This window comes from Balaenoptera ricei, chromosome 8, assembly GCF_028023285.1.
Source record: "Balaenoptera ricei isolate mBalRic1 chromosome 8, mBalRic1.hap2, whole genome shotgun sequence".
Classification (NCBI taxonomy): Eukaryota; Metazoa; Chordata; class Mammalia; order Artiodactyla; family Balaenopteridae; genus Balaenoptera; species Balaenoptera ricei.
This window is the reverse complement of record NC_082646.1, coordinates 76953706-76977772: the sequence shown is the minus strand read 5'-3', so window position 1 is coordinate 76977772 and position 24067 is coordinate 76953706. Positions and strand designations below refer to the sequence as shown.

The following is a 24067-nucleotide window of genomic DNA, read 5'->3' as shown; positions in this document are numbered from 1 at the left end:
TTCACTACTATCCTTTGTTCCATGATGGAAATTAACAGTGTGTTCCTCTTGACTTTGACCCTTTCTTCTGCCTCTTCCTTTCCTTTTCCATAGTTTTTAAAGTGAAGCACTTTGAGATATACATTTACTGGCTATGTGAACATTTTGTAGTTAATCATTAGAGGGATCCTAGACCAATGAAGAAACCCAAACATTTCTATTGTATTCATCCATGGCATGTACTGATCCAGTAACAATTAACTGGAACTTCCTGGAAATATACAGATACTGGATGCTCTTGCAGAGTAGTTAAAAACAGAAGCTATGGATTCAGGCTCACTTGGGTTAGAATCCTGGCTCTGCCATTTCCTAGCTTCAGGCTTCAGCTTTAAGCCCTTGGGCAAGGCATTTAACCACAGTGAGCCTCGGTTTCCCCACCTAAGATAGGGGGATGATAGTACTGCCTGTAAGAATTATAAAGATTGTTTGGAGGGTTAAAGGACGGACATCATGTGTAAAAGCTGGCAATTAACAAGCACTTGATATATATTAGCTGCTATTCTATAATCCCATTGGCCAAAATACTGCATATTACCACCGATACTTGGGCATTTTCTAACAATCTAAGGGAACCCACGACTTGTCCATTTATTTTAATTCTTCTATTTAATCCTCCCATGAATTATATAAGCTCAGTTATATAATAACTTTTATTATATATTCTAAAGAAATAGTAAGGCACAATGTTCACTTACACAATTAACATGCAGTCAGCACTGGGTAACTCAGAGACACAAATGTCAACAATTTTTGTTCAGGACTCATCTGCATGATACATAAAGTTTTCACTGCTGCTGTGACTCTGCAGACAAGCTTTCAAAGCTGGCCTCCCCACCAGTGGCATCAGAACCATAAGAGAAGCTTAAATAAAACAACAGATTTCTGTGCCCATGCCCCCAAAATTCTGATTGAGAAAGTTTGAGGTAGGGCCTATGAACCTCTCATTTCTGTGCCGAACACGAGACACTAGACCACCAGGGAGCTGCTGGATCTCTATTTTTGAAAGGCTCCCCGGGTGATGTCTACATATGTACAATCAGGCTCTAAAATGCTGATGCAGAGCACGATCATTTTTTGATTGGATCTGGGCGACTGAGAATAGTGAAACCACAGTTAAAGCACATGTTTTTTTAAGACACTGTAATTACCAATTAGGTGATGGGTGTTGAGTTTGACAACAGAAAGCATTCCTCCAGTGTGGTCACGGCTTGAGAGAGCCATCAGCTTTCCCCAGGTCGTGGATGGCCTCGTTATCCAGCAGTTCCTTCTTCTTGTCACTTGGTCTCACTGCGTTGTTCAGCATTGCTCTAACCACCGTCATCACTGGCACAGAGTGACCGCTGGCCCAAGATTCTGGTAAGGAGCCAAAGAACTTCCTAACCAACCATTCACCTGGGCGAAATTCTTGCCTATCACATAATAGAACTCTAAAGAGAAAAAGAAGAGCAGAGGAAGAGATGGTAAATTGCATTCAGACCATACAGGATGTCACGGATTGAACTGTGTCCCCCAAATTCATGAAGCGCTAATCCCCAGTGGGATCGTATTTGAAGACACACCTCTAGGGAGGTAATTAAGGTTAAATTAGGTCATACGGATGGGACCCTAATCGGATGGGACTGGTGTCCTTACAGAAAACGAAGAGATATCAGATATTTCTCTCTTTCTCTCCACTCACACAGAAGAAAGACCATAGGAGGACACAGAGAGAAGAAGCAATCAATCAACAAGCCAGAAGAGAGGCCTCACCCGACACTAACCCTGATGGCACTTTGACCTTGGACTTGTAGCCTCCCATTCTGCAGTGCTAGTGTTATGGCAGCCCAAACACACTAATACAGTGCATAAATGGTTTTATTTGGGCACGAAGAGTATTTTAAAGAAGAAGGCAGCCAAAGCTACCCAGAAAATTTCAGACTATTCTGAACCTGGCACCACCAACCGTCTACCCTTTCCTTCAAAGCTAAAAGTGGGTTCTTCAGAGAAGCAATCTCCCTCCAGCCAACTTCTTTCATATCTTAGACATCTGTCAGCCTCTTCAAATGAAAAACCAGCTTCTAGGGAATAACCAACAGTGGTGTTCTCTTAGGCAGTAGGAATACTTACCCGGGCCTAAATATGGAGTAACGATCAAATTTTAACTCTTCAACCCTAGCTTCCACTTCCCCCTGTTAACAAAAAAAAAAACATTTTTAGTATTTAATCAAGACCAACTTGCTGTAATGCTTAAGAGAGAATAACAAGAATAACTTGGGGTTTTGAAGACAATCTACTTCTGCAGGTCTCAATACTAGTTAACATCCCCCCCTAGATTTTTAGATTCCAGAGAGTCTGGGAAGTTAAGGAAGAGATCAGTTAATCCTGATATGTAGTAGAGAGTGAAAAAAGATGCACCGAATGAGTAAATGGCTGCATAGTCAGTCCAGCCTGTCATGTGACCTACTGAAACAGATCCAGAGAGTGACATGTTAGGAGTTCAGCCATAAAAGAGCTGCCCGTCACTCCAGAATCGGTGCTGCAGGCCAGGGGACGTTAACCTTTTTTGGCTTCCAGGTAGTTTCAGGAGGTCAGAAGAACCACAGACTCCCTTGTATTACTCACTTCCTAACAAAACCCACCACATTTCAAGAGACAGAGCGTCTAGATGATGCTTTAAATTAAATTTGTTGAATAATCCATGGATTTTCACGCCAGGCATCTCTATAAACAGAAATGCCAGAGAAGCTCGGCCACAGGGATGTTTAAAAGGCCTATGAACTAAGCAGCCTGCTCGACTCCTCCTTCTCGGCCTGTTCATACCATTCATTTGGCACTTAACCTACAGCATTGTATAATCTGCAGTAATACATTTTAATCAATATATTAAAAAAATACATTTTAATCAATGTATTAATAAAACTTTTTTCAATGAATGTTTTTTAATACATTCACAGAAGAGTTGTCCCACCTTCACCACAATCTAGAGTATTTCATCACCCCAAAAGAAACCCCGTACCAATTAGCACTCACTCCCATCCCCTCCCCCAAGCCCTAGCCAACCACTAATCTTTCTGTCTCTATAGATATGCCTATCCTGGACATTTCCTATAAATTAAGTCATGTAAGTTGTGGCCCTTTGTGACTGGCCTCTCTCATTTAGCATAATGTTTTCAACATTCACCCATGCTATAATATGTCATTTCTTTTCATAGTTAAATCAATGTTATTTTGTAGGTATATGCCACATTTTATTCATCCATGCATCAGCTGATGGATATTTGAGTTGTTTCAACTCTTTGTCTCTGATGATGTCTTTTATGAGGGTGCATTTCTTAGTTGGCTTTTTACAAAGATGTGTTTTGTCTCTATTAGCAACATGTGTACAAGAGTACCAGGCTGAAACTGCTATTCTTAGAAAGGTCTGCTTGCCAGGTTGTCCTTTGGCCTGTGTCTGGGAAATCAGATTTTAGGAGTGTTCCCGTCATTAGCTAACTGATAAGGGTACTTTACTATGCCTAAACTATTTGTACAAACAATGTGGTTTATGCTGAACACTTGCTTTCCTTCTGGAAGTCTGTAATTTTTTTAGGCTGAGGGTGCCTACGTGACTGACCCCCATCAAAACCCTGGACTCCTGAGCTCAGGTGAATTTCTCTGGTAGGCAATACTCATTGCTGGAGAAATGAAACACGTGTAACTCCACTGGCAGAAGACCCTTGGAAGCTTGAACGTAGATTCCTCCAGAGCTCACTCCATGCGCTTCTTTTTCCCTGCACTGACTCAGCTTTATATTCTTTCATTGTAATACATCATGTCTGTGAAGATAACTATATGGCAGTCCTGGGAGGCCTTCTAGCACATTCCCAAACTTGGGGCTGGCTTTGGGGATCCCCCCAAACAAGGAGATTATAATTCCTTGAGGACAAGAACCATACCCAATAATAACATTTAATCTACTCTGGAAAAGTTTAAGTATCACTGCCTCAAAATCTCTTCTCATGCTAAGATTCTGGGCTGATCTTCCAGACCAGGGCTGCAACATCTCATTTCATGATTACTAGATAATCAACAGAGGGGAAGACATTGGAAATTATCTTTCAAATCACTCCTGTTTACTAAATATATCTCTGCAAAAAAGCAGTCCCTGTAGTTATAAAAAATGCATAATATAATGCATTTAATGCATTTGGGCATTACTTAGCATTTTATATTTTTTAGTATTGCCAATTAGCCAGGGTTCTCCAAAGTATACAAAAGATAGAAACATGCACAAACCTTGACTTGCAGATACAAAAAATTGCTTGACTTATCAGCTCCCTTAGAGGACAGCAAGTTGAAATGTTTGCACCCTCCAGCTTTTGCCAGCTCTGCAGACTTCAGGACATAATCTCGATCAACATGAACAAATCCCTCCTAAGGGTGAAAAGGATGTGAGTTATTTCCAAAAAGCTGTGAGTTCATCTTAAAGATTACTTATCAGCTTGGGTGGCAGGTTAAGAGTCCTTGTGGGGGGGGGGGGGTGAGGGGGTGGACGAGGATGGGGATCCAAATAAAATGCATCCAAAAAAACAAGAATGTCAGGCTTAGACCCTGGGAATGGCTCCAGTATGATGCTCAGGATAGATGTACCAGCTTTAGTAGCAAGGCCAGACTGCAATGAAAAAACAAGGACAATGACACACAGACACCAAGAAAATCTGCAAGGAGCAAAAGGAACAGTAATATCAGGCTGAGAAACTGGGGTTTTTTGTTGTTGTTTTTTAAATATTTATTTATTTATTAACTTGGCTGCACCAGGTCTTTAGTTGTGGTGTGCGGGATCTTCGTCGCGGCGTGCAGGATCTTTGTTGTGGCATGCAGAATCTTTAGTTGAGGCATGTGGAATCTTTAGTTGTGGCAGGCGGGATCTTCGTCGCGGCGTGCAGGATCTTTGTTGTGGCATGCAGAATCTTTAGTTGAGGCATGTGGAATCTTTAGTTGTGGCATGCGGGATCTAGTTCCCTGACCAGGGATCAAACCCGGGCCCCCGGCACTGGGAGCGCAGAATCTTAACCGCTGGACCACCAGGGAAGTCCCAAGAAACTGTTTTTAGTCTCACATTCCTTTGTCGTTAATCCTTTACAACCTTACCACCCTCTCTCTGTTTTCTCTATTTTTTTGTGTGTCAACGCTAACATAGCAGGGTTTCAAAGGGTGGCTGAGAACACTACCCACGCACTATGAGAACAAAGTCTATTTAATTTCCAATTTTTGTGTATGTTTTACAACATACTTTACACGTTAGTAAGGAGTGCATCTGCAAATTTTTTTTACTGACAGGTATATAATCAAGAGTGTTTGGAGACCCCTGGTCTAGACTCAGTCCAGTGAGGGTAGCGGTTGGGTCTTTGCTAATTCACATCATCAGTACATGCCCAGCACATGGCAGGTGCTCCAAAAATATTTGAATGAACGAATAAAAGTCCAGCGAAAGCAGAGAAAAGGTAAATCCAATTAGAAAAAAAAAAAAGAACTAAGTGGCAATCAAACGAAGAGGGGAGAGGATGGTGCAAACAAGAGAATACAGACTGATTTCCAGGGCCTAAGTGAAGGATACCAGCCTGTACCCAGACTAGGGAATTCCATGTAGTAACAGCTTCTTGGGACCACCACAAAGTCTGGCATCCTCAAACTTGGTACAGCTGAAGAGCAGTCTAAAGTCTACTGAAGCTGAACTTCATGGGTACCCACAACTATATAATGAGGTTTCATATAATGAGGATTCCAAATCTGAAGACTGGATTACTGCCCCAGTGATTTGTTTTGTTTTGTTTTGTTTTTATTTATTTATTTATTTATTTATTTACTTATTTATTTATTTTGGGGTGTGTTGGGTCTTCGTTTCTGTGCGAGGGCTTTCTCTAGTTGCGGTGAGCAGGGGCCACTCTTCATCGCGGTGCGCAGGCCTCTCACTGTCACAGTCTCTCTTGTTGCGGAGCACAGGCTCCAGACGCGCAGGCTCAGCAGTTGTGGCTCACGGGCCTAGTTGCTCCGTGGCATGTGGGATCCTCCCAGACCAGGGCTCGAACCCGTGTGCCCTGCATTGGCAGGCAGATTCTCAACCACTGCGCCACCAGGGAAGCCCCCCACTGATTTTTTTTTAAATTAAAAATCTGCCCTCTGGTAGTTACTGACCCTAAATGTTGTATTTTGTATGGAGACATGTATCTCTCATAAGATAGATAGACGGCACCTTAGGAAACATCACGCCTAACCCCCTCACTGTGGAGATGTGGCAACAAGGTCCAGCTATCCAGGAACTACTGGCTAATAAGTGAGAGAGCTGAGAGCGGAGTGCAAATTCCTGACTCTCTGAGCCGTGCTCTCCACTGTACTCATGTTCCTTCTTACCATCACCAGCTAATAACACAATTAATTCATAACTGTGGTAGTAGGCAGAATAATGGCCCCTCAAAGATGTCCATGCCCTAATCCCCATACCTGTGAACGTGTTAGAGGCTACATGGCCAAGGGGAATTAAGGTTGCAGGTGGAATTAAGGCTGCTGATCAGCTGACTTTGAAAAAGGTTATTCTGTAGTATCCAACTGGGCCCAATGTAATCACAAGAGTCCCTACAGTGGAAAAGGGAAGCAGAAAAGGAGGCTGGAGTTAGGCAACATGAGTAGCACTTGATCCCCCATTGCTGGCCTTAAAGATGGAGGAAGGCACCATGAACCAAGATATGCAGGTGGTCTCTAGAAGCCAGAAAAGGTAAAGAAATGGATTCTCCCCTAGAGCCTACAGAAGGAAATCAGCCCTGTCAACACCTTGATTTTATCTCAGCAAAATCCACATTGGATTACTAACCTATAAAACTGTAAGATGATAAACTTACGTTGTTTTAAGCCACTAAATTTGAGGCAATTTGTTACAGCAGCAACAGGAAATTAATACAGAATTCAATTCTAAAACAAGGGGCCCAAGCAAACTTTTCAAACTTTGTATTGAGGTAGATCATAAAAGAAAAGTAAATATATTCTAAGTATAGAGCTGACTATAAACTGTTCATAAACTAATAAACATCTTCTGCAACCAGCTCCCAGATCCAGAAATAGAGCACCACCGTTACCCCAAAAGCCTGTCTTGTCCTCTCTTCTCATCACTTACGGAGCATTTTTAACTATGTCCACGACCTGCAGGGCAGTGTTGTTCCTCTTTCTCTTTTTAGGTAATATAAACTTAACTCTTAGCCGGGAATCATCCCCATCTCCTTTTGTGTTGTAGACTTTGACATTCAATCCTAATGACGGACTCAGCGACCTGTCCTACACACTGATTGAAACTCATGTTGTTGCTTTCTTAAATCAGTGTGCAGCAAACCAGTTTTAATGCTCAGCACATCCTGAGAGTGGGCTGTGATTGATCTCCTCAGAGCCATTCTCTGGATTGAGATTTTTACATGTGCTCAAAATGTGCCAAGAAAAACAACCCAAAATGACATCAAAAAATTCTAAAACACTCTATTTCTCTTCCACATCTATTTTCTTCCCCTCACTCCAATTCACCAGAACTCTGATTTTGATAACACGTTCATTATTCCCAATAAAATTACATCATTGACTAGTGAAATAAATTCCTTTCTGTTGCTGCTGGTTTAGCACTATTTCTTGGAAGGATTATTAGAGTTGTCTCTGTTAAAATGTTTCTTCTTTCATCAGCGTCTTTAAAAATATGGGAAAGCTTCAGCCAATCACAAGGCTCTAGACCGACGCTGTCCCTCTCACTTAATCCAGGGCCAGTAAAGGGATAATTTGATTAAACTGAGACCCCAATTTATCTGGCTTTAGTTCTGGATCAACCTCTCCTTAATAGAGTCCTGCCGTCTCCAATTGTTTGATGAAAATTAAAGTGACATAAATACCATGGGACTTTTTCAATCTGATTAGTCAGCTAAGGCACATCAATACCACCCCAGCCATCAGCCTCTGGCGTCCCTCCTTTCACCCGCCTGGCGAAGGACTGACAACGGCTCCATGCAGGACGAGCACCCACGCTGCTGCAGAGACCCTCACACTTAGCCCATCATCCCTGCTCAATGGGTCCTGTCGACAAGGTGCCCCTACCTTTCTCCACCGCTGTTCTCTGGACAAAGCTCAATACTGTTTTATTAGCAATCAATGGCTGTTAATCCAAAACGATTTCACAAATCCTCTGAGCCCTCAAGCTGATTATAAATACGCATCATTCCAAGCCCACAGACTTTGAATTTCACTTCCCCCACCGTGATGCGTGGCCTTTTAGCTGGTGAATGAAACTCAAAAGCAAAGGGGTCAACGGCTTTCAAGGACTCAGAAACCAAACTTAAACATGGATCCCGGACACTGACTCAGAGATACCAACACACACTGATATTCTCTGGAGTGAGGAAGACTCCCTTTACAGATAGAAGGGAGCTATCTTTAAGATCTTATTATTAAACCCTTTCTTGTTCTCTAGCAGCTCAAATAAAAGAATAGAAAAACAAACTAAAACAAGCTACTCCATATCCCAGAAACACAATTTTCAGAAAAACCATATTTAGTTTCCCCAACCATGTGGCAGAAAAAAAGATGTCTCTTCTGAGAGCATTAAGTCCATTACGTCTTTGTGTCTTTATGATTCCACAGTTGGTGTGTTTTACTCTAAGACAGGAATCAGAGTCCTTCTAGAAAAAGGAAATGATTAAATAAATTCCCACTATAAATTTCCTTTCCCAGCACCTGCTCGAAAAAATAAACACAATATACTGAAATGACACAGCAGAGATATCTTCATGGGCTCTACAAACATCTAGGGAGACAAATTCTCTAATTACTCTTTATTTTAAGTCTTAGGAAAATCCAAAGCTACTAAGTATTCCTTCTAATATTCTTTACCAATGCCTGCAAACTGGGAACACCGTGGCTTAAGAACAACTCATCCTGACAAGGTATTTCAGCACTGACATGCAAGCAGGCAGGAATGAGTCAAGGTCAAGAAGACCCTTTTCCAAGAAGGGAGGATTTCATTCCGCAAAGGGTCCCACTTGGCCATATTTCTGCTTCAGATTCTTTCTCCTTCACTCCCTTTTCAATCCAACCCTATAAATTAGACTAGAAAACAGAGACACTGACAAACAACAAATGGTATGACCTGAGACCCCATTTATTTGTGTCCTGGAGGGCACGTCTATATTTGATGTACAGAGGGGGAACCAAGATCTTGGTTAGAGAAAGAGCTCTGGATAGAAAAATAAAATCTTACAGATACAGAGGATTCCTGAGTCAATCTCTATGTTATCACACATTTTTTTCCATTTGGGGCATTCCTTTCTTTGTGTTTTGAAAGTCAGAGAGTTCTGCAGGCCAAAGGGGCTTCGGTGGTCACCACCCTCTCAGTACAGACAAGGAGACAGGGGCCCACAGGAGCTAACCAGCATACCCAAGGTCCCACAGCCATTTGGTACCCAAACAGAGGCTATGATCTGGGTCTCACGAAACATCTGGGGCCTCACCACTTCACAAGCCCCCTCCTAGACATCAAATAAAATAGTATAGGTGACAACAGGGGTTGGCAAACTTTCCCTATAAAGGGTGAGATAGTAAATATTTTCAAATTTGCAGGCCTCTATTGCAGTTACACAGCTCTGCCATCATTGTGCAAATGTAGCCACTAATAATATATAAAGTAATGAGAATGTTCCAATAAAACTTTATTTATGGATACTGAAATGTGAATTTCTTATATTCTCGTGTCATGACACATTAGTCCTCTCTGAAAATTTTTAACCATTTAAAAATATAAAAACATTCTTATTACCACTGATGAATATAGATGCAAAATCCTCAACAAAATACTAGCCAACAGAATCCAACAACACATTGAAAGGATCATACACCATGATCAAGTGGGATTTATCCCAGGGATGCAAGGATTCTACAATATATGCAAATCAATCAGTGTGATACACCATATTAACAAACTGAAGAATAAAAACCATATGATCATCTCAATAGATGCAAAAAAAGCTCTTGACAAAATTCAACACCCATTTATGATAAAAACTCTCCAGAAAGTGGGCATAGAGGGGAACCTACCTCAACATAATAAAAGCCATATACGACAAATCCACAGCAAACATCATTCTCAATGGTGAAAAACTGAAAGCATTTCCTCTAAAATCAGGAACAAGATAAGGATGTCCACTCTCACCACTATTATTCAACATAGTTTTGGAAGTCCTAGCCACAGCAATCAGAGAAGAAAAAGAAATAAAAGGAATACAAACTGGAAAAGAAGAAGTAAAACTGTCACTGTTTGCAGATGGCATGATATATACATAAAGAATCCTAAAGATGCCACCAGAAAACTACTAGAGCTAGTCAATGAATTTGGTAGAGTAGCAGGATACAAAATTAATGCACAGAAATCTCTTGCATTCCTATACACTAACAACGAAAGATCAGAAAGAGAAATTAAGGAAACAATCCCGTTCACCATTGCAACAAAAAGAATAAAATACCTAGGAATAAACCTACCTAAGGAGGTAAAAGACCTGTATGCAAAAAACTGTAAGACACTGATGAAAGAAATCAAAGATGACACAAACAGATGGAGAAATATACCATGTTCTTGGATTGGAAGAATCAATACTGTGAAGATGACTATACTACCCAAAGCAATCAACAGATTCAATGCAATCCCCATCAAATTACCAGTGGCATTTTTTACAGAACTAGAACAAAAAATCTTAAAATTTGTATGGAGACACAAAAGACCCTGAATAGCCAAAGCAGTCTGAGAAAGAAAAACGGAGCTGTAGGAATCAGACTCCCTGACTTCAGACTATACTACAAAGCGACAGTCATCAAGAGAGTATGGTACTGGCACAAAAACAGAAATATGGATCAACGGAACAGGACAGAAAGCCCAGAGATAAACCCATGCACCCATGGTCAACTAATCTATGACAAAGGAGGCAAGGATACACAATGGAGAAAAGACAGTCTCTTCAATAAGTGGTGCTGGGAAAACTGGACAGCTACATGTAAAAGAATGAAATTAGAACACTCCCTAACACCATACACAAAAATAAACTCAAAATGTATTAGAGACCTAAATGTAAGACTGGACACTATAACACTCTTAGAGAAAAACATAGGAAGAACACTGTTTGACATAAATCACAGCAAGATCTTTTTTGATTCCCCTCCTAGAGTAATGGAAATAAAAAGAAGAATAAACAAATGGGACCTAATGAAACTTAAAAGATTTTGCAAAGCAAAGGAAACTACAAACAAGACGAAAAGACAACCCTCAGAATGGGAGAAAATATTTGCAAACGAATCAATGGACAAAGGATTAATCTCCAAAATATATAAACAGCTCATGCAGCTCAATATCAAAAAAACAAACAACCCAATCAAAAAATGGGCAAAAGAGCTAAATAGACATTTCTCCAAAGAAGACATACAGATGGCCAAGAAGCACATGAAAAGCTGCTCAACATCACTAATTATTAGAGAAATGCAAATCAAAACTACAATGAGGTATCACCTCACACCAGTTAGAATGGGCATCATCAGAAAATCTACAAACAACAAATGCTGGAGAGGGTGTGGAGAAAAGGGAACCCTCTTGCACTGTTGGTGGGAATGTAAATTGATATAGCCACTATGGAGAACAGTGTGGAGGGTCCTTAAAAAACTAAAAATAGAATTACCATATGATCCAGCAATCCCACTACTGGGCATATACCCAGAGAAAACCGTAATTCAAAAAGAGTCATGTACCACAATGTTCATTGCAGCTCTATTTACAATAGCCAGGACATGGAAGCAACCTAAGTGTCCATCAACAGATGAATGGATAAAGAAGATGTGGCACATACATACAATGGAATATTACTAAGCCATAAAAAGAAACGAAATTGAGTTATTTGTAGTGAGGTGGATGGACCTAAAGTCTGTCCTTCAGAGTGAAGTAAGTCAGAAAGAGAAAAACAAATACTGTATGCTAACACATATATATGGATTCTAAAAAAAAAAAAAAAAAAAAAAAAAAAGTTCTGAAGAACCTAGGGGCAGGACAGGAATAAAGACACAGACGTAGAGAATGGACTTGAGGACACGGGGAAGGGGAAGGGTAAGTTGGGATGAAGTGAGAGAGCGGCATGGACATATATACACTACAAAATGTAAAACAGATAGCTAGTGGGAAGCAGCCACATAGCACAGGGAGATCAGCTCAGTGCTTTGTGACCACCTAGAGGGGTGGGATAGGGAGGGTGGGAGGGAGATGTAAGAGGGAGGAGATATGGGGATATATGTATATGTATAGCTGATTCACTTTGTTATAAAGCAGAAACTAACACACCATTGTAGAGCAATTATACTCCAATAAAGATGTTAAAAATAAAAATAAAAACTTTAAAGTGGAAAAAAAAAAAAGACACACGCACCCCAATGTTCATTGTAGCACTATTTACAATAGCCAGGACATGGAAGCAACCTAAATGCCCATCGACATACGAATGGATAAAGAAGATGTGGTACATATATACAATGGAATATTACTCAGCCATAAAAAGGAAAGAAATTGGGTTATTTGTAGAGACATGGATGGATCTAGAGACTGTCATACAGAGTGAAGTAAGTCAGAAAGAGAAAAACAAATATTGTATATTAACACATATATGTGGAACCTAGAAAAATGGTACAGATGAACCTTTTTGCAGGGCAGAAATAGAGACACAGATGTAGAGAACAAACGTATGGACACCAAGGGGGGAAAGTGTGTGGCGGGGTGGTGGTGGGATGGATTGGGAAATTGGGATTGATATATATACACTAATATGTCTAAAATAGACAACTAATAAGAACCTGCTGTATAAAAAAATAAATAAAATAAAATTCAAAAATTCAAAAGAAAAAGAACTTTAAAAAAATAAATAAATAAAAAATTAAAATATAAAAACATTCTTAGCTCAAGGACTGTTCAAAAACAGGCAGGCTGTATTTGGCCCACAGTCTGTAGTTTACAGGCCTCTGGATTAGAAGAGTGTATCATTTGACGCAGAGGCCATGAGACTTTAATGATGCCTAATAAGTGTGACAATGGCTGCATTCATCACATTAATGGCATCGTCCATTCAACAGACTACAAGAGCCTGGACTTCTGGAGCCTGTGCCTACCAGGTGAGGAGACAAATGAAAAGGTGAAACTAAATCACACCCCCTCAAACTCACTAACCAAATCCTTCTCTTAGTAAGGGGAAAGCACCGTTCTCTGGCCCCTGTGAGGTTTTGCTCTTCACTTATGGCCAATGTAGATCTGGTTTTCAAAGGGTATTTCAACCTCCACTAGCACAAAAGTTACTTACCAAAGCAAGGTGAAGGCCATCTGGGACAACAGTACCTGGAAACCCAGCAGGTGAAGAGGACTAATACTGTCTAATGCATCCTGAAAGCAGGTCCAACAAGAAGAAAAGGTTGGCTGCATCAGAATCCCCCAGGAAGCATGTTAAAAATAGGCTTCCGGGCTTCCCTGGTGGCGCAGTGGTTGAGAATCTGCCTGCCAGTGCAGGGGACACGGGTTCGAGCCCTGGTCTGGGAAGATCTCACATGCCGCGGAGCAACTAAGCCCGTGAGCCACAATTACTGAGCCTGCGCGTCTGGAGCCTGTGCTCCGCAACAAGAGAGGCCGCGATAGTGAGAGGCCCGCGCACCGCGATGAAGAGTGGCCCCCACTTGCCACAACGAGAGAAAGCCCTCGCACAGAAACGAAGACCCAACACAGCCATAAATAAATAAATAATTTAAAAAAAAGAAACCACTTTCTAAAAAAAAAAAAAAAAATAGGCTTCCAACCTTAGAGATTCTGATCCAGTAGATCTGGATTAGGGCCAAGTCACAAAGTCACTGCATTCATTAGACAACTATGGCTTGTGAATGTGAAAAGAAAGATTATTAGCATCTAACCAGCTACTGCTAAAGAAAATGGTTTTCCAAACAGCTGAAGAAAGCTAACAGACCTATCCCTAGCACCAGTGTCAAAAGAAATCTGGGTAGACTGAATTCTATGGGTTGCAATGTTCCCCCCTCAAAATTCCTGTGTTGAAGTCCTAACCTCCAGTACCTCAAAATGTGACCTTATTTGCAGATGTAATTAGTTAAGATAAGGTCATTCCAAGTAGGGTGGTTCTTAATCCAGTTTGACTAGTGTTGTTATAATAAGGAGAAATTTGGACATAGCCACAGGCACGTAGGAAAAACACCATGTGAAGAGACACAGGGAGAAGGCAGCCATCTACAAGTCAAGGAGAGAAGCCTGGAAAAGATCCTTCCCTCTCAGCCCTCAGAAAGAACCAATCCTGACAACACCTCTAGCTCAGACTTCTAGCCTTGGGAACTGTGAGACAGAAAATGTCTGTTGTTTAAGCCACCTTGATTATGCTTTTTTGTTATAACATCCATCCCCAGGAAACTAAACTGAAGGTCATAGGGAAATAAGCAGGCTACTCACAGGATTTCAACACTGAGACAGAAACCCTGAATTTCTTGAAGTTGCTAAAGTAAAATGTGGGCTGCTCCAGTTACAAAACAGCTACAGAATGACACTAGGCTTGCCACCAGCTTTGCAATACCCATCTGATGCTCTCTTTTTTTTACAGAGAACGCTGCTGACCAGAATACCAGGTGGAGTGAGCTTGGAAATCCACACACCCTCCCCGCCCCAAACAACTATTATTGCCTAGCCACTTGTGAATTGTCACCTCTTTTAAACTGCCTGAAGTTATCACAACCTCCAAACTTCATACTGCATCCAATCTAAATTACCTTCAAATTAAAAAAAAAAAAAAAAAATGACTTCCTGGAGGAAATGTCAGCTTATTTTCTGTCACTATCCTCTTAAACCATTTAAGTCCTAACTTATTTCTGAGATTACACTTGGTTTACCAGTCTTTTCTCTTGCTTACTCGTTGATTACTTTTATCTTTCCAAACTGATTTTGGAGAACAAAAGGTATTTAGTTGGGGGGTGGAGAACCAACTCCATCTAAAAAAATATTCTGGATAGGGAAGACATCCAACTCCTCTGATTAAAACTGCATTACGTGATTTGGATGCAACAAAGCAAATTAGACTTTCCCTTGGAGCGCCCTATTATGAGATTTGCCTTATGTCATGAAAATCAACTGCTCTATGCCCAATGCAGTAGTGTTTTTATTTTGCTGAGTCACCACCAAAGTCAGGCTGGCACTTGAGACAATGTTACCTGCAGTGTACTAGAACAAAAGTTTTTCAATGCTGTCAGAGGGCACATGCCTTGTGACTGTCCCTGGGACAGAAAAGACTGCAGGAGCTGATCAGCAGGAAAATGACCCTTCCTAGGAGAGACAACAACGTGCCAATTCCCGGGAGAGTCAAACTTCTCGATAATCCACACTTCCCAGCACAGAGCTCAAAACTCAGCTGTGTTCCCACGGGCACATGGTAGAACTACAGAAGATTTGGAAATTTGTCCCTACTGAAAGCATAAATAGAATTATTCTTTGGATCACCAGAAAGCCCGGAGAAATACATCTGAGCCTAACTCCTTGGTTGGTATAAACCAATAGTTCTGTGCTCTCGGAATGATTCTGATGCATGGGCCTGTTTATAAACCTATGGTAAGCCCCCATGGCAGCATCGTGGTCCTGCATGTTTAATAGACATGTTTAACTCCAGCAAGTAAATTTTGTCAAAGGGATAAACTATAGTCAAGGTATAAATTAAATACGATGTACGTATTAACACTTGCCCACGATCTACATAGTAAGCTCTGATTTCTAACTATGTAGCAAAATTTGACTTCTAGACAGAGGCCGACGCAATTTAGAACATCATTAAAAAAAGAATAAAACGTGTGTTAGGACAGTTCTGCGTCAGTTAAGGCTGAATCACCATTGGGGTTGAATCATCGCTTGGAGGCTGAGTCATCACCGGAGGCTAGCTGAATCGTGCCTCTGTTCTGATGTTCTAGCCCAGAAGTTTAAAGCTTGGCATGAAAACAGGTTGAAGCAAATCACTCAAGTGAGAGAGAATGCTTTAAGATTAAGACATTTATAAAGAAACCAACAAAACTTACTGCTAAGAGCATGAGCCCGTTACTTTTACTCAGACATAATGGTTTGCGTAAGTCAGGGCAAGTAGTGACCACGATATCTGCAAAAGGCAAGACCATGTAAATATTTATGACATCTCCAGCATGCAGGCCTGAACTCAAGGATTATGCTGAAGGAAAGATGAACTTATAAGTACTATTCAAAGTATAGCAAAGGCTAGGGCAGTATATGGAATCTTAAATGATAAGAGCTAATTTACACTTAAGTGCAGCAAATATAAAGCAAAAGAGGGAGCAAAAATGGAATCTTCGACATTACTGACCAGAGAAAAGGGAAGAGGGTAGATTCCTTCCTTACCTCCCCAGCTTTCTTTCTGGTGGTACCCAGGCAACAGAATCCAACATCATGACCTTGAAAGGCAGAAGCGTAGTCATCCAATTTCTCAAAGTCCACCACTTCTTGATTCTAGACAACAAAGACATAGCTGTATATTACTTGATGTTATTAAAACAAAACAAAACCAAAAAACAGACAAAAATACCCCCTCTAGATTTAAAGAATAAATGACAGAACATTACTAAAGAGTCCACCCACTTAACATCAAATTTTGCAAGCTCATTTTCTCCCACCAAAAAGCAATTAATCTGAATTCAAAAATCAACAATGTACTTATACGTCCACAGTACACACAATTGGACTAGGTGTGATCTAGATCTCTAAAGTCAGGTTCAATTATAATTTTCTCTCTGGAAAAATAAAAGACCTGTCTGTATACTACCAGGAGAAATACCAATAAGGTATAATGTTGGGGAAGGAAATGGTGTTTGGAGTCTCAAAATCTAGGTTTGAGTCTTGGGTCTGCTACTTACTAGGCATGTTAATAATTTTGGCCAAGTTACTTATATGTCTCAGTTTCTTCAGCAGTAAAATGTGAATGATAATCTTTCCCTCAGTCTACACCATGACCCACCTGCATTAGAATCAGTCAGCAGGTGCTTGACAAAAAGGCATATTCCTAGGTCTCACACCAATACTCCTGAAGCAGAAACTGCACTTTTAATAAGCACCCTCGGTAATTCTCATGCCCATGGAAATTTAAGAACCTCCATCTAACCTCTTAAGTTTGTTGTGAAGCTTAAAAAAGAAAAGTTTGGGAAGTTCCCATCATTCAGGACTTTAAATAAAATGTTGCTTTCCCTCTCTACCATCGACTCTTTCAAAAGCATTTTCTTGGCACCATACACAATGCTGAAGAAAAGTATGTTTACAAAAAGTGCCTGACCAAAAGAGGCGCCACCAAAACTCAACTGTCAAAAGCACAGAACTCGATTTCAGTTTCTAATGACCAGAGGTGTCTGACACACCCCCATGAAGCCAGACGATGAAGATCACATATTACCTGCCTAAGTCTGAACAAAGATGTCCATTTTAACAGAAAAGTCCTGAGGGACCAAAGACATATGCAAAATGACCTGATCACGGACCTGCAGGAGTCGTGAATATTTATTTGTGAGACCCGTTTTTGTTTGGAATGTTCCACCTGTGGGTCCAGGTTGGGGGGCGGGTCTCAGAATTACACTATAGTTTAATTTACTGCAGTTCACAAATAACTCCATTTACAAGGGGAAAGAAATCTCCACCAAGCTCAGGCTTCAAATATTTAGGGGATTAACACCGGACTGAAGTCTGCTGTATCAGTGGGTTAACCACGAAAAGTGTAAGTGACAGGAAAAGGGACTATTCCACTTACAGACACAAGCCTGCAGCCCTGAGAAGTCAGGCAGGGCAAATTCTTGTAGGTGAATAACCCCACCTCTCAGTGCCATAGGCCTTTCCCCCTCTGCAAAGCAATTTCTGATTCACTAACTTTAGTGTGTAGTGGACAGGTAGACAAAACAAGCAATGGGGTTGAGAAAATTACCCAAGGTCACAGGGCTTTTTTTTTCTAGAAGCCAGCTTAAAGGACCCTGGAAGCATGGCTTTTCTCTGTCTCCCTAGACCCCCCTTACACTTAGGCCCCCTTTATGGGGATCGAGACTGAGAAGGGCTTTGTCCAAGGCCTGCCAGTGAGGGAGAGGCTCACCTGGACCTACAATCCAGCTTCCGGTAAGGCCTCTCACAGACCAATCGTGCTCACGCTCTGAACACCTCCTGCCGCCATTGCAGGGCAATGTTCAGCCTTGCAGCATAAAATATGCTCACTCTGAGGAACCACTGCGGGTACATTTTTGAGACCCAGCTCAAATACCCACCACGTTTTTATAAGCTTCCTCGTCGAAGGTGAGCTTCCTCCGGCCAATCAGCGTGACTTTGGAAAACAGGCCCTGCTCCAGGATTTCTTTCAAGAGCACTCTGCCGGTTTCCCCGCTGGCACCCAAAATAAAGACGGATTTATTCTGCATCCTGAAGTCTTCCCGAAGCCTCCGTAGCGCTTCTGTCTCAGCCATGCTACAAAAATAACATTAACAGGTGCTGGTCTCGGGATATTTAAAGGGACAGCCGTGCTTACCCTGGGAACAAAGGTTATTTGTTCTGGAGGAAGATATGGTTATTCTCCGCAGTCTGGGCGCAGGGGAAAGTGCAGAGTCACCCTCAGGGCGGGGCGCCGTATTGGTTCCCCGCTCCTGAGCCAAACCACACTTTGGAAGGGGCTGGAACAGGGAATGCGCCCAGGTACCAGGAGGCCTCGTTCCCCCACGGTGTACCCGACTCCGGCCCCTCCTGCCTCCGCCCGCAGGGGCGCGGAGCCCAGCTTGGTCCCCCACGCGGAGGGTTTACCTGGAGCCGGCCCCCGGCCCCGCGTCCTCAGGCTGCAGCACGAGCAGCGCGACCACCAGCACCGCCGCCGCCAGCGCCGCGCTCAGGGCTGCGGGCAGGGACATCCGGCCATCCCTCCAGCCCGGCGGCTTTCCTCCCCTCGCCCGACTCCGCGGGGCCCCTCCCGGGCCCCTCCCCGGTCCGCGCCTACCCAACTTCGTCTTCCGGGTGACTTCGCTATATCGCTGCTCACCCCGCCCACAGGGGCGGGATGTGGAGGGGTGGCCCGCGCGCGGACCAGAGGGTGCCTGGGCGCTGGCGAGGGGGGCCCAGAGCACGTGCGCAGCACCAATCTAGGTAGGAAGCTCGGAGACCACTTCCTAAATATCGGGAATCTCCGGAACCTTCTCCCCGGCGTTCTTCCTCACCACCTGGGCTGAGCTCGCCCTCATCCAAGACCTCAGCCAATAGACTTGATCTTCGTTGATCCCTTTCTAAAACCTGTAATGTCAACTGTGTGTTGGACATCTTCATCTTGAATTCATCACATCAAAACGTAACCCTTCCCTTCTAACCACCCCAAACAGCAATAAAACCAGTCTACTCCTTGCCTCTCTTCAGTGTCACCGTCCCTATTCGTCCACACAATCTTCATTCACCCCTTCCCTCTCAAGTCAGAAATTCGGACTGTCACCTTTGACTCCTTTCTCCGCCTTACCACATTCTAGATTAATCACCAAGGCCTGCTATCTTCTCTGCCTTTCAAATACTCTCTCATGTAATTCAAGTTCTCATTGTATCTCACCAGTACAACTGGTTTCCCCGCTCAGGTTCTACATGGTTGAGCCAGGGCGACCTACCACACCTGATCTCCTGTTCACTCTCCAGAGCCAAGATCCATGGTTTAGAACATAACCATCTACACTGGGCCTATCCTGGATCCTGGAAGTCCTGGACAGGAGTTAGGATCACACGCCAGAATCTGAACAACAGAGATAGTGTTGTGGACATTGGTCATTTTTGGCTGCCCAGCATTCAAACACATCTTATTATAGGGAATTCCAAAATAAGTGGGAGACAGGGCCCTACCTGCCACTCTAGAAGCCAAGTGAAATATGTTCCCCCTCCCAAGTCCTAGAAGATTATTATATGTAGGTGAGATCTAGACTCAGCCAATCAGACACTCTCATCCAGGTTTTTTTACTTTGGGGTGAGTAATAAAAAGATGCGGTGGAAAACTGAGATAGAGTTTGGTTGGGTGGAGCAAAGATATAGGATAATGGCATTGTGGGATCTGCCAGTGATCTGATTGTCTGATTGTTTCTGTTTTGCTTCCTTTAATTCCTGCCTGTTTTCAGAGCCTGTTTGTTATACTTCCTGTTATTCCTGCAATAATTTCATTTTCTGCTTAAGCTACTTTCTGTTGCTTGCAGTCAAAAACCTTGACCGATACAGAGCAGAGTGGTTTGTTCCACATTGGCCTGCCACAGTGCCTGAACTCTTCCCTTTGAGCTCCTAATAATTTTCTACTAAAATGCAGCTGAAAATCTTGTCAGCTAATACTGTCTCAAGAATTCATTCATCAAATCTGTTGCACTGGTTTTCTTTTTTAAAAAATTGTAGCATAATTAATATACAATAAAATGCATGGATGCAAAAGGTTCAGTTCCATGATTTTAAACAATTGTGCATACACCTAGGTAATCACCACCTAAAACAAGATACAGAACATTTCTTTCACCCCAGAAAGTGCCTTCAATCCCTCCACGTCCCAGAGGCAACCACCTTCTGATCTATCAATACAGATTATTTTTGCCTGTTATAGAACTTCACTAAATAGAATCATACAGCATGTACTCTTGTGTCTCCAGTTTTTTTTGCTCGAAATAATGTTTTTAAGATTCATCCCTATTGTTTATAGGGCTGCGTTATGACCTTCATGGGTCCTAGGGACTTCATGGGCCCCTTCCTTCATAAAAAATAAAATTTTAAATGTATCTCTTATAACTGTGTTACTATAATGACAAATATATCCGTCTTATGTAATAAAATATTTTCTTCAACCTAAAAGTTCATTTTTTCCTTTTGATATTAAAAGAAATTAAAACATTTTCACAGGCCTGGGCTCTGTGCCTACTATGCTGAATGGGTAAGTGAACCCTGGTTGATGTATAAGCAGTTTGTTCATTTTTATTGCTGAGTAGCCGTCCAGTGTATGACTATCCCAACACATGTTTAATCATTCTCCTATGGATGGATATTTAGTCTGTTTCTTGGTTTTTGCTCCTATGACTAAGGCTCCCATGAACATTCTTGTACCAGTGGACATATGTTTTCATTACTCTTAGGTTAATACCTAGGAGAGGAATGACCAAAGAGTTCGCTAAGGTGGGTGCACTATTTTATTCTCCCACCCACTTGGTATCAATCAATGGTGAAAATCAATCTTGGTAATTTTAGTCATTCCAGTGGATGGTAAGTGGTCAAATGGCTCATCTTTCTTTTAGCAGCAGAGTCCTGAGTTTTATCAGACCACATGGCTGACTATTTAGATTCTATATTTCCCAGCATCACTTGCAAGCTGATGTGACCATGTGACTATGTTTTAGCCAATGAGCTGCAAGCTGAGATAATATGTGCATATTTGAATCACATTTTAATAAGAAAGCTACCTGCTTTCCCTTCCCTTTCCCTTTCCTCCTTTCCTTAGGCCAGGATGTGAATGTGGTACAAGTGAGCCAGCTCTGACCATGTGGAGAAAGACACCCTAGAGGATGTCAGAGTAAGAAGATGGAACCCGAGTCCCTGGATGACTTCATAGAACAGAGCTGCCTACCTACCCTGGACTGTCCGCCCACCTCTGGGCTGTGGGAGAGAAGTCAACTTCTGTCATGCTGGAGCCACTGTAATTGTGTCACAGCAGCTAAGCCAGCATTTTGCCTAATATAAGATGCTTTTAGTCAATCTTGTCAATGGATACTTACTGATTCTCTAATGTGAGCTAAATACTGTGGTAAGCACTAGATTTTTCCAGGATGAACCAGATACCAGATAAACGTACTCTCACCTGAGACGGCAAGTTATGAATACTTGGGGAGCTAAATAAAAGTACAAGTTAACATTATCCAACATCTCCCAAACTTTCATAGGGTAACACATGCTAAATGCCAAATGAGTGGACAGACAAGGGATGGAAATTTAGAAAAAGATAAGCCCATGGCTTTTCTTCTCTGACAGTTGGCTAGCATCAAGGCCCTGAGATAATGTGACACACCCTAGGCTACTAGGGGGACAGGGCCACAAAATTTCAGGGCAAATGGGAAGGCAAACACATAACGGAAAAAGGCAAAGGGAACACAAGGAAGCTGGGGTAACATGGAAAGGTCCTGGGCCGGAAGACCTGCCTGCCAAGTCCAGGATTGACATTACCTTTGACTTAGATGAAGTTTCTTCATTTATTTGGCCTCCCTTTTCTTATCTATAAAATGGAAACTGTTTTATTATGTTTACTTTGCTCCAAGAAACAGAGACTCACTCATGTTAACTTGAGTAAAGACGGTGACTATTGTAAGGATACACATAGTGTGTAAAGGAGACAGAATCTCAGAGAGATCTGAAAATAGGATCTGCTGTAGGATCGGGCCTCATGGAGATTGGAACTGGAAAGTAGTTCTGTATTTAGGTCAAATGTAGGGTCTTTAGCATCAGGGATCCACGCATCTTCACTTTAGAGCCATATTTCTAGTGACACCTTAATAAAGACTTTCTGTTTCAAGCAATTGGAACACCAACTCAAAGTGTTTTGAGCAAAAAAAGAAATACACTGACTCATATCGTTGAAAACATCAGTGTGTGTGACAGCCTCAGACATCACTGGAGTCAGGCGGTCAGCCAGTGAGGCCAGGACTCAATCCCTCCTCCTCCCTTGGCTCTGCTCTCCTTCATGTCCATCTTACTTTCAGATCCCACAAGATGACTCGAAGGTGGTGGGCAGCTCCAGCCTGTCATCCTCTGTTTTAGTCAAGGTCCAAGATAGGAAAGACATGGCACTCAAAGTGGGTAGTCTAAGGCAAAGGTACTAAATGGATGACGTTTCAAAGAGCAAAGGAGGAGAGGGGATCAGTTACCAAAACTGAGACAGAGAGAGCTGTCTCACAGGACCTGTGATCTTCAGTAGAGGAACACAGTCAGTATGCAGCAACCCCACAGAGGAAGAGTCAGGGGACTAATAGCCCAGCCTCACTGTTCTCCTTCCCTTATCTCCTGCTGTTACTCCTAATTGGCTGCAGTCAATTAGAAGTTAGAAGGAGCTTATATTGTGCAGACCAATTTTCTTTAGGGCATAGAGCAGGGGGCAGAAATGGAGAGAGTGGATTATTCAAGATATCAGTGCATCCTCCCAGATTTAAGTCCAACAGAAAAGGGCACAATTGTAAGCAAAAGTCCCCAGCTGTGTCTCAGTTCTGCCTGAGGAGAACTAAGGAGACCCTCCTGACCATCACTGTGGCCAGAGGAACGAAGCCTAGATGGGGCCAACGCCTCCCACATGTCTGTGAGTAGAGAAGGAGGTCGTACCCCTAAGGAAAGTAGCAATTTGGATTCCTTTTATTTCTTTTTCTTCTCTGATTGCTGTGGCTGAGAAGTAGAGGTCACTATTTAAAAAAAGAAAGAAGAATGGATTTAAACAGTATCTATAGTGGCCATACGTCTTCCCCATTTATTATCCCATTTATTCATATAAATATGTATGCTGAATGATTTTTTTGCAAAGGAGAGTTATAAATAAATGTAGCATGACTAAGGTATATGGTGGGGTAAAAAGAGTTTGGACTTGGAAAAGGTAGGTGTTTGGAAGAAAATGTTTCTGTATTCCCCTGTTACAGAACAAATGCAACCATGAACGGCATTCAACAATTTAGGTAGCTGATTTGGTATATTTATCACGTTCTTGACAGTAATTTTTTTCCCTTTTGAAAGTTGTATGAGTGGAGAACTGCTGGCATATGTGCTCACGTTTCCTGCTTCCATGCTAATTTTTTTTCATTTTATGGATGGAGAAACTGAGTCACATATCTGTTAAATATTTGTTCTAAGATCATAGAATTAAAGTTTGATGCCAGGACAAGAACCTGGATATCCAGATCAATGACAAAATGTTTAGCGATACCAGTGCAATTCTAGAATAGTCTT

At 42.0% G+C, this 24067-nt stretch overlaps 1 protein-coding gene across 1 annotated transcript; it reads right to left on the bottom strand.

Annotated features, from left to right (window-relative positions):
• Positions 1 to 671: 671 nt before the first annotated feature.
• HTATIP2 (HIV-1 Tat interactive protein 2) lies at positions 672 to 19098 on the bottom strand. The gene is made up of 6 exons (XM_059929594.1): positions 18899 to 19098; positions 18373 to 18568; positions 16478 to 16585; positions 4294 to 4431; positions 2146 to 2207; positions 672 to 1466 (listed from the first exon to the last, which is right to left on the bottom strand). Exons 1-6 carry the CDS (start codon positions 19000 to 19002, stop codon positions 1241 to 1243), a joined length of 834 nt encoding a protein of 277 aa, XP_059785577.1. The 5' UTR covers positions 19003 to 19098; the 3' UTR covers positions 672 to 1240.
• Between the last annotated feature and the right edge of the window lie 4969 nt (positions 19099 to 24067).

Bases quoted from the DNA above. Each gene is read 5' to 3' on its own strand.
- HTATIP2 (XM_059929594.1), bottom strand. From the start codon at position 19,002: ATGTCCCTGCCCGCAGCCCTGAGCGCGGCGCTGGCGGCGGCGGTGCTG. The intron at 18,569-18,898 runs GTAAACCCTCCG...TTATTTTTGTAG, and splicing joins GGGCCGGGGGCCGGCTCCAG to CATGGCTGAGACAGAAGCGC. The intron at 1,467-2,145 runs GTAAGTATTCCT...TTTTCTCTTTAG, and splicing joins TACTCCATATTTAGGCCCGG to AGTTCTATTATGTGATAGGC.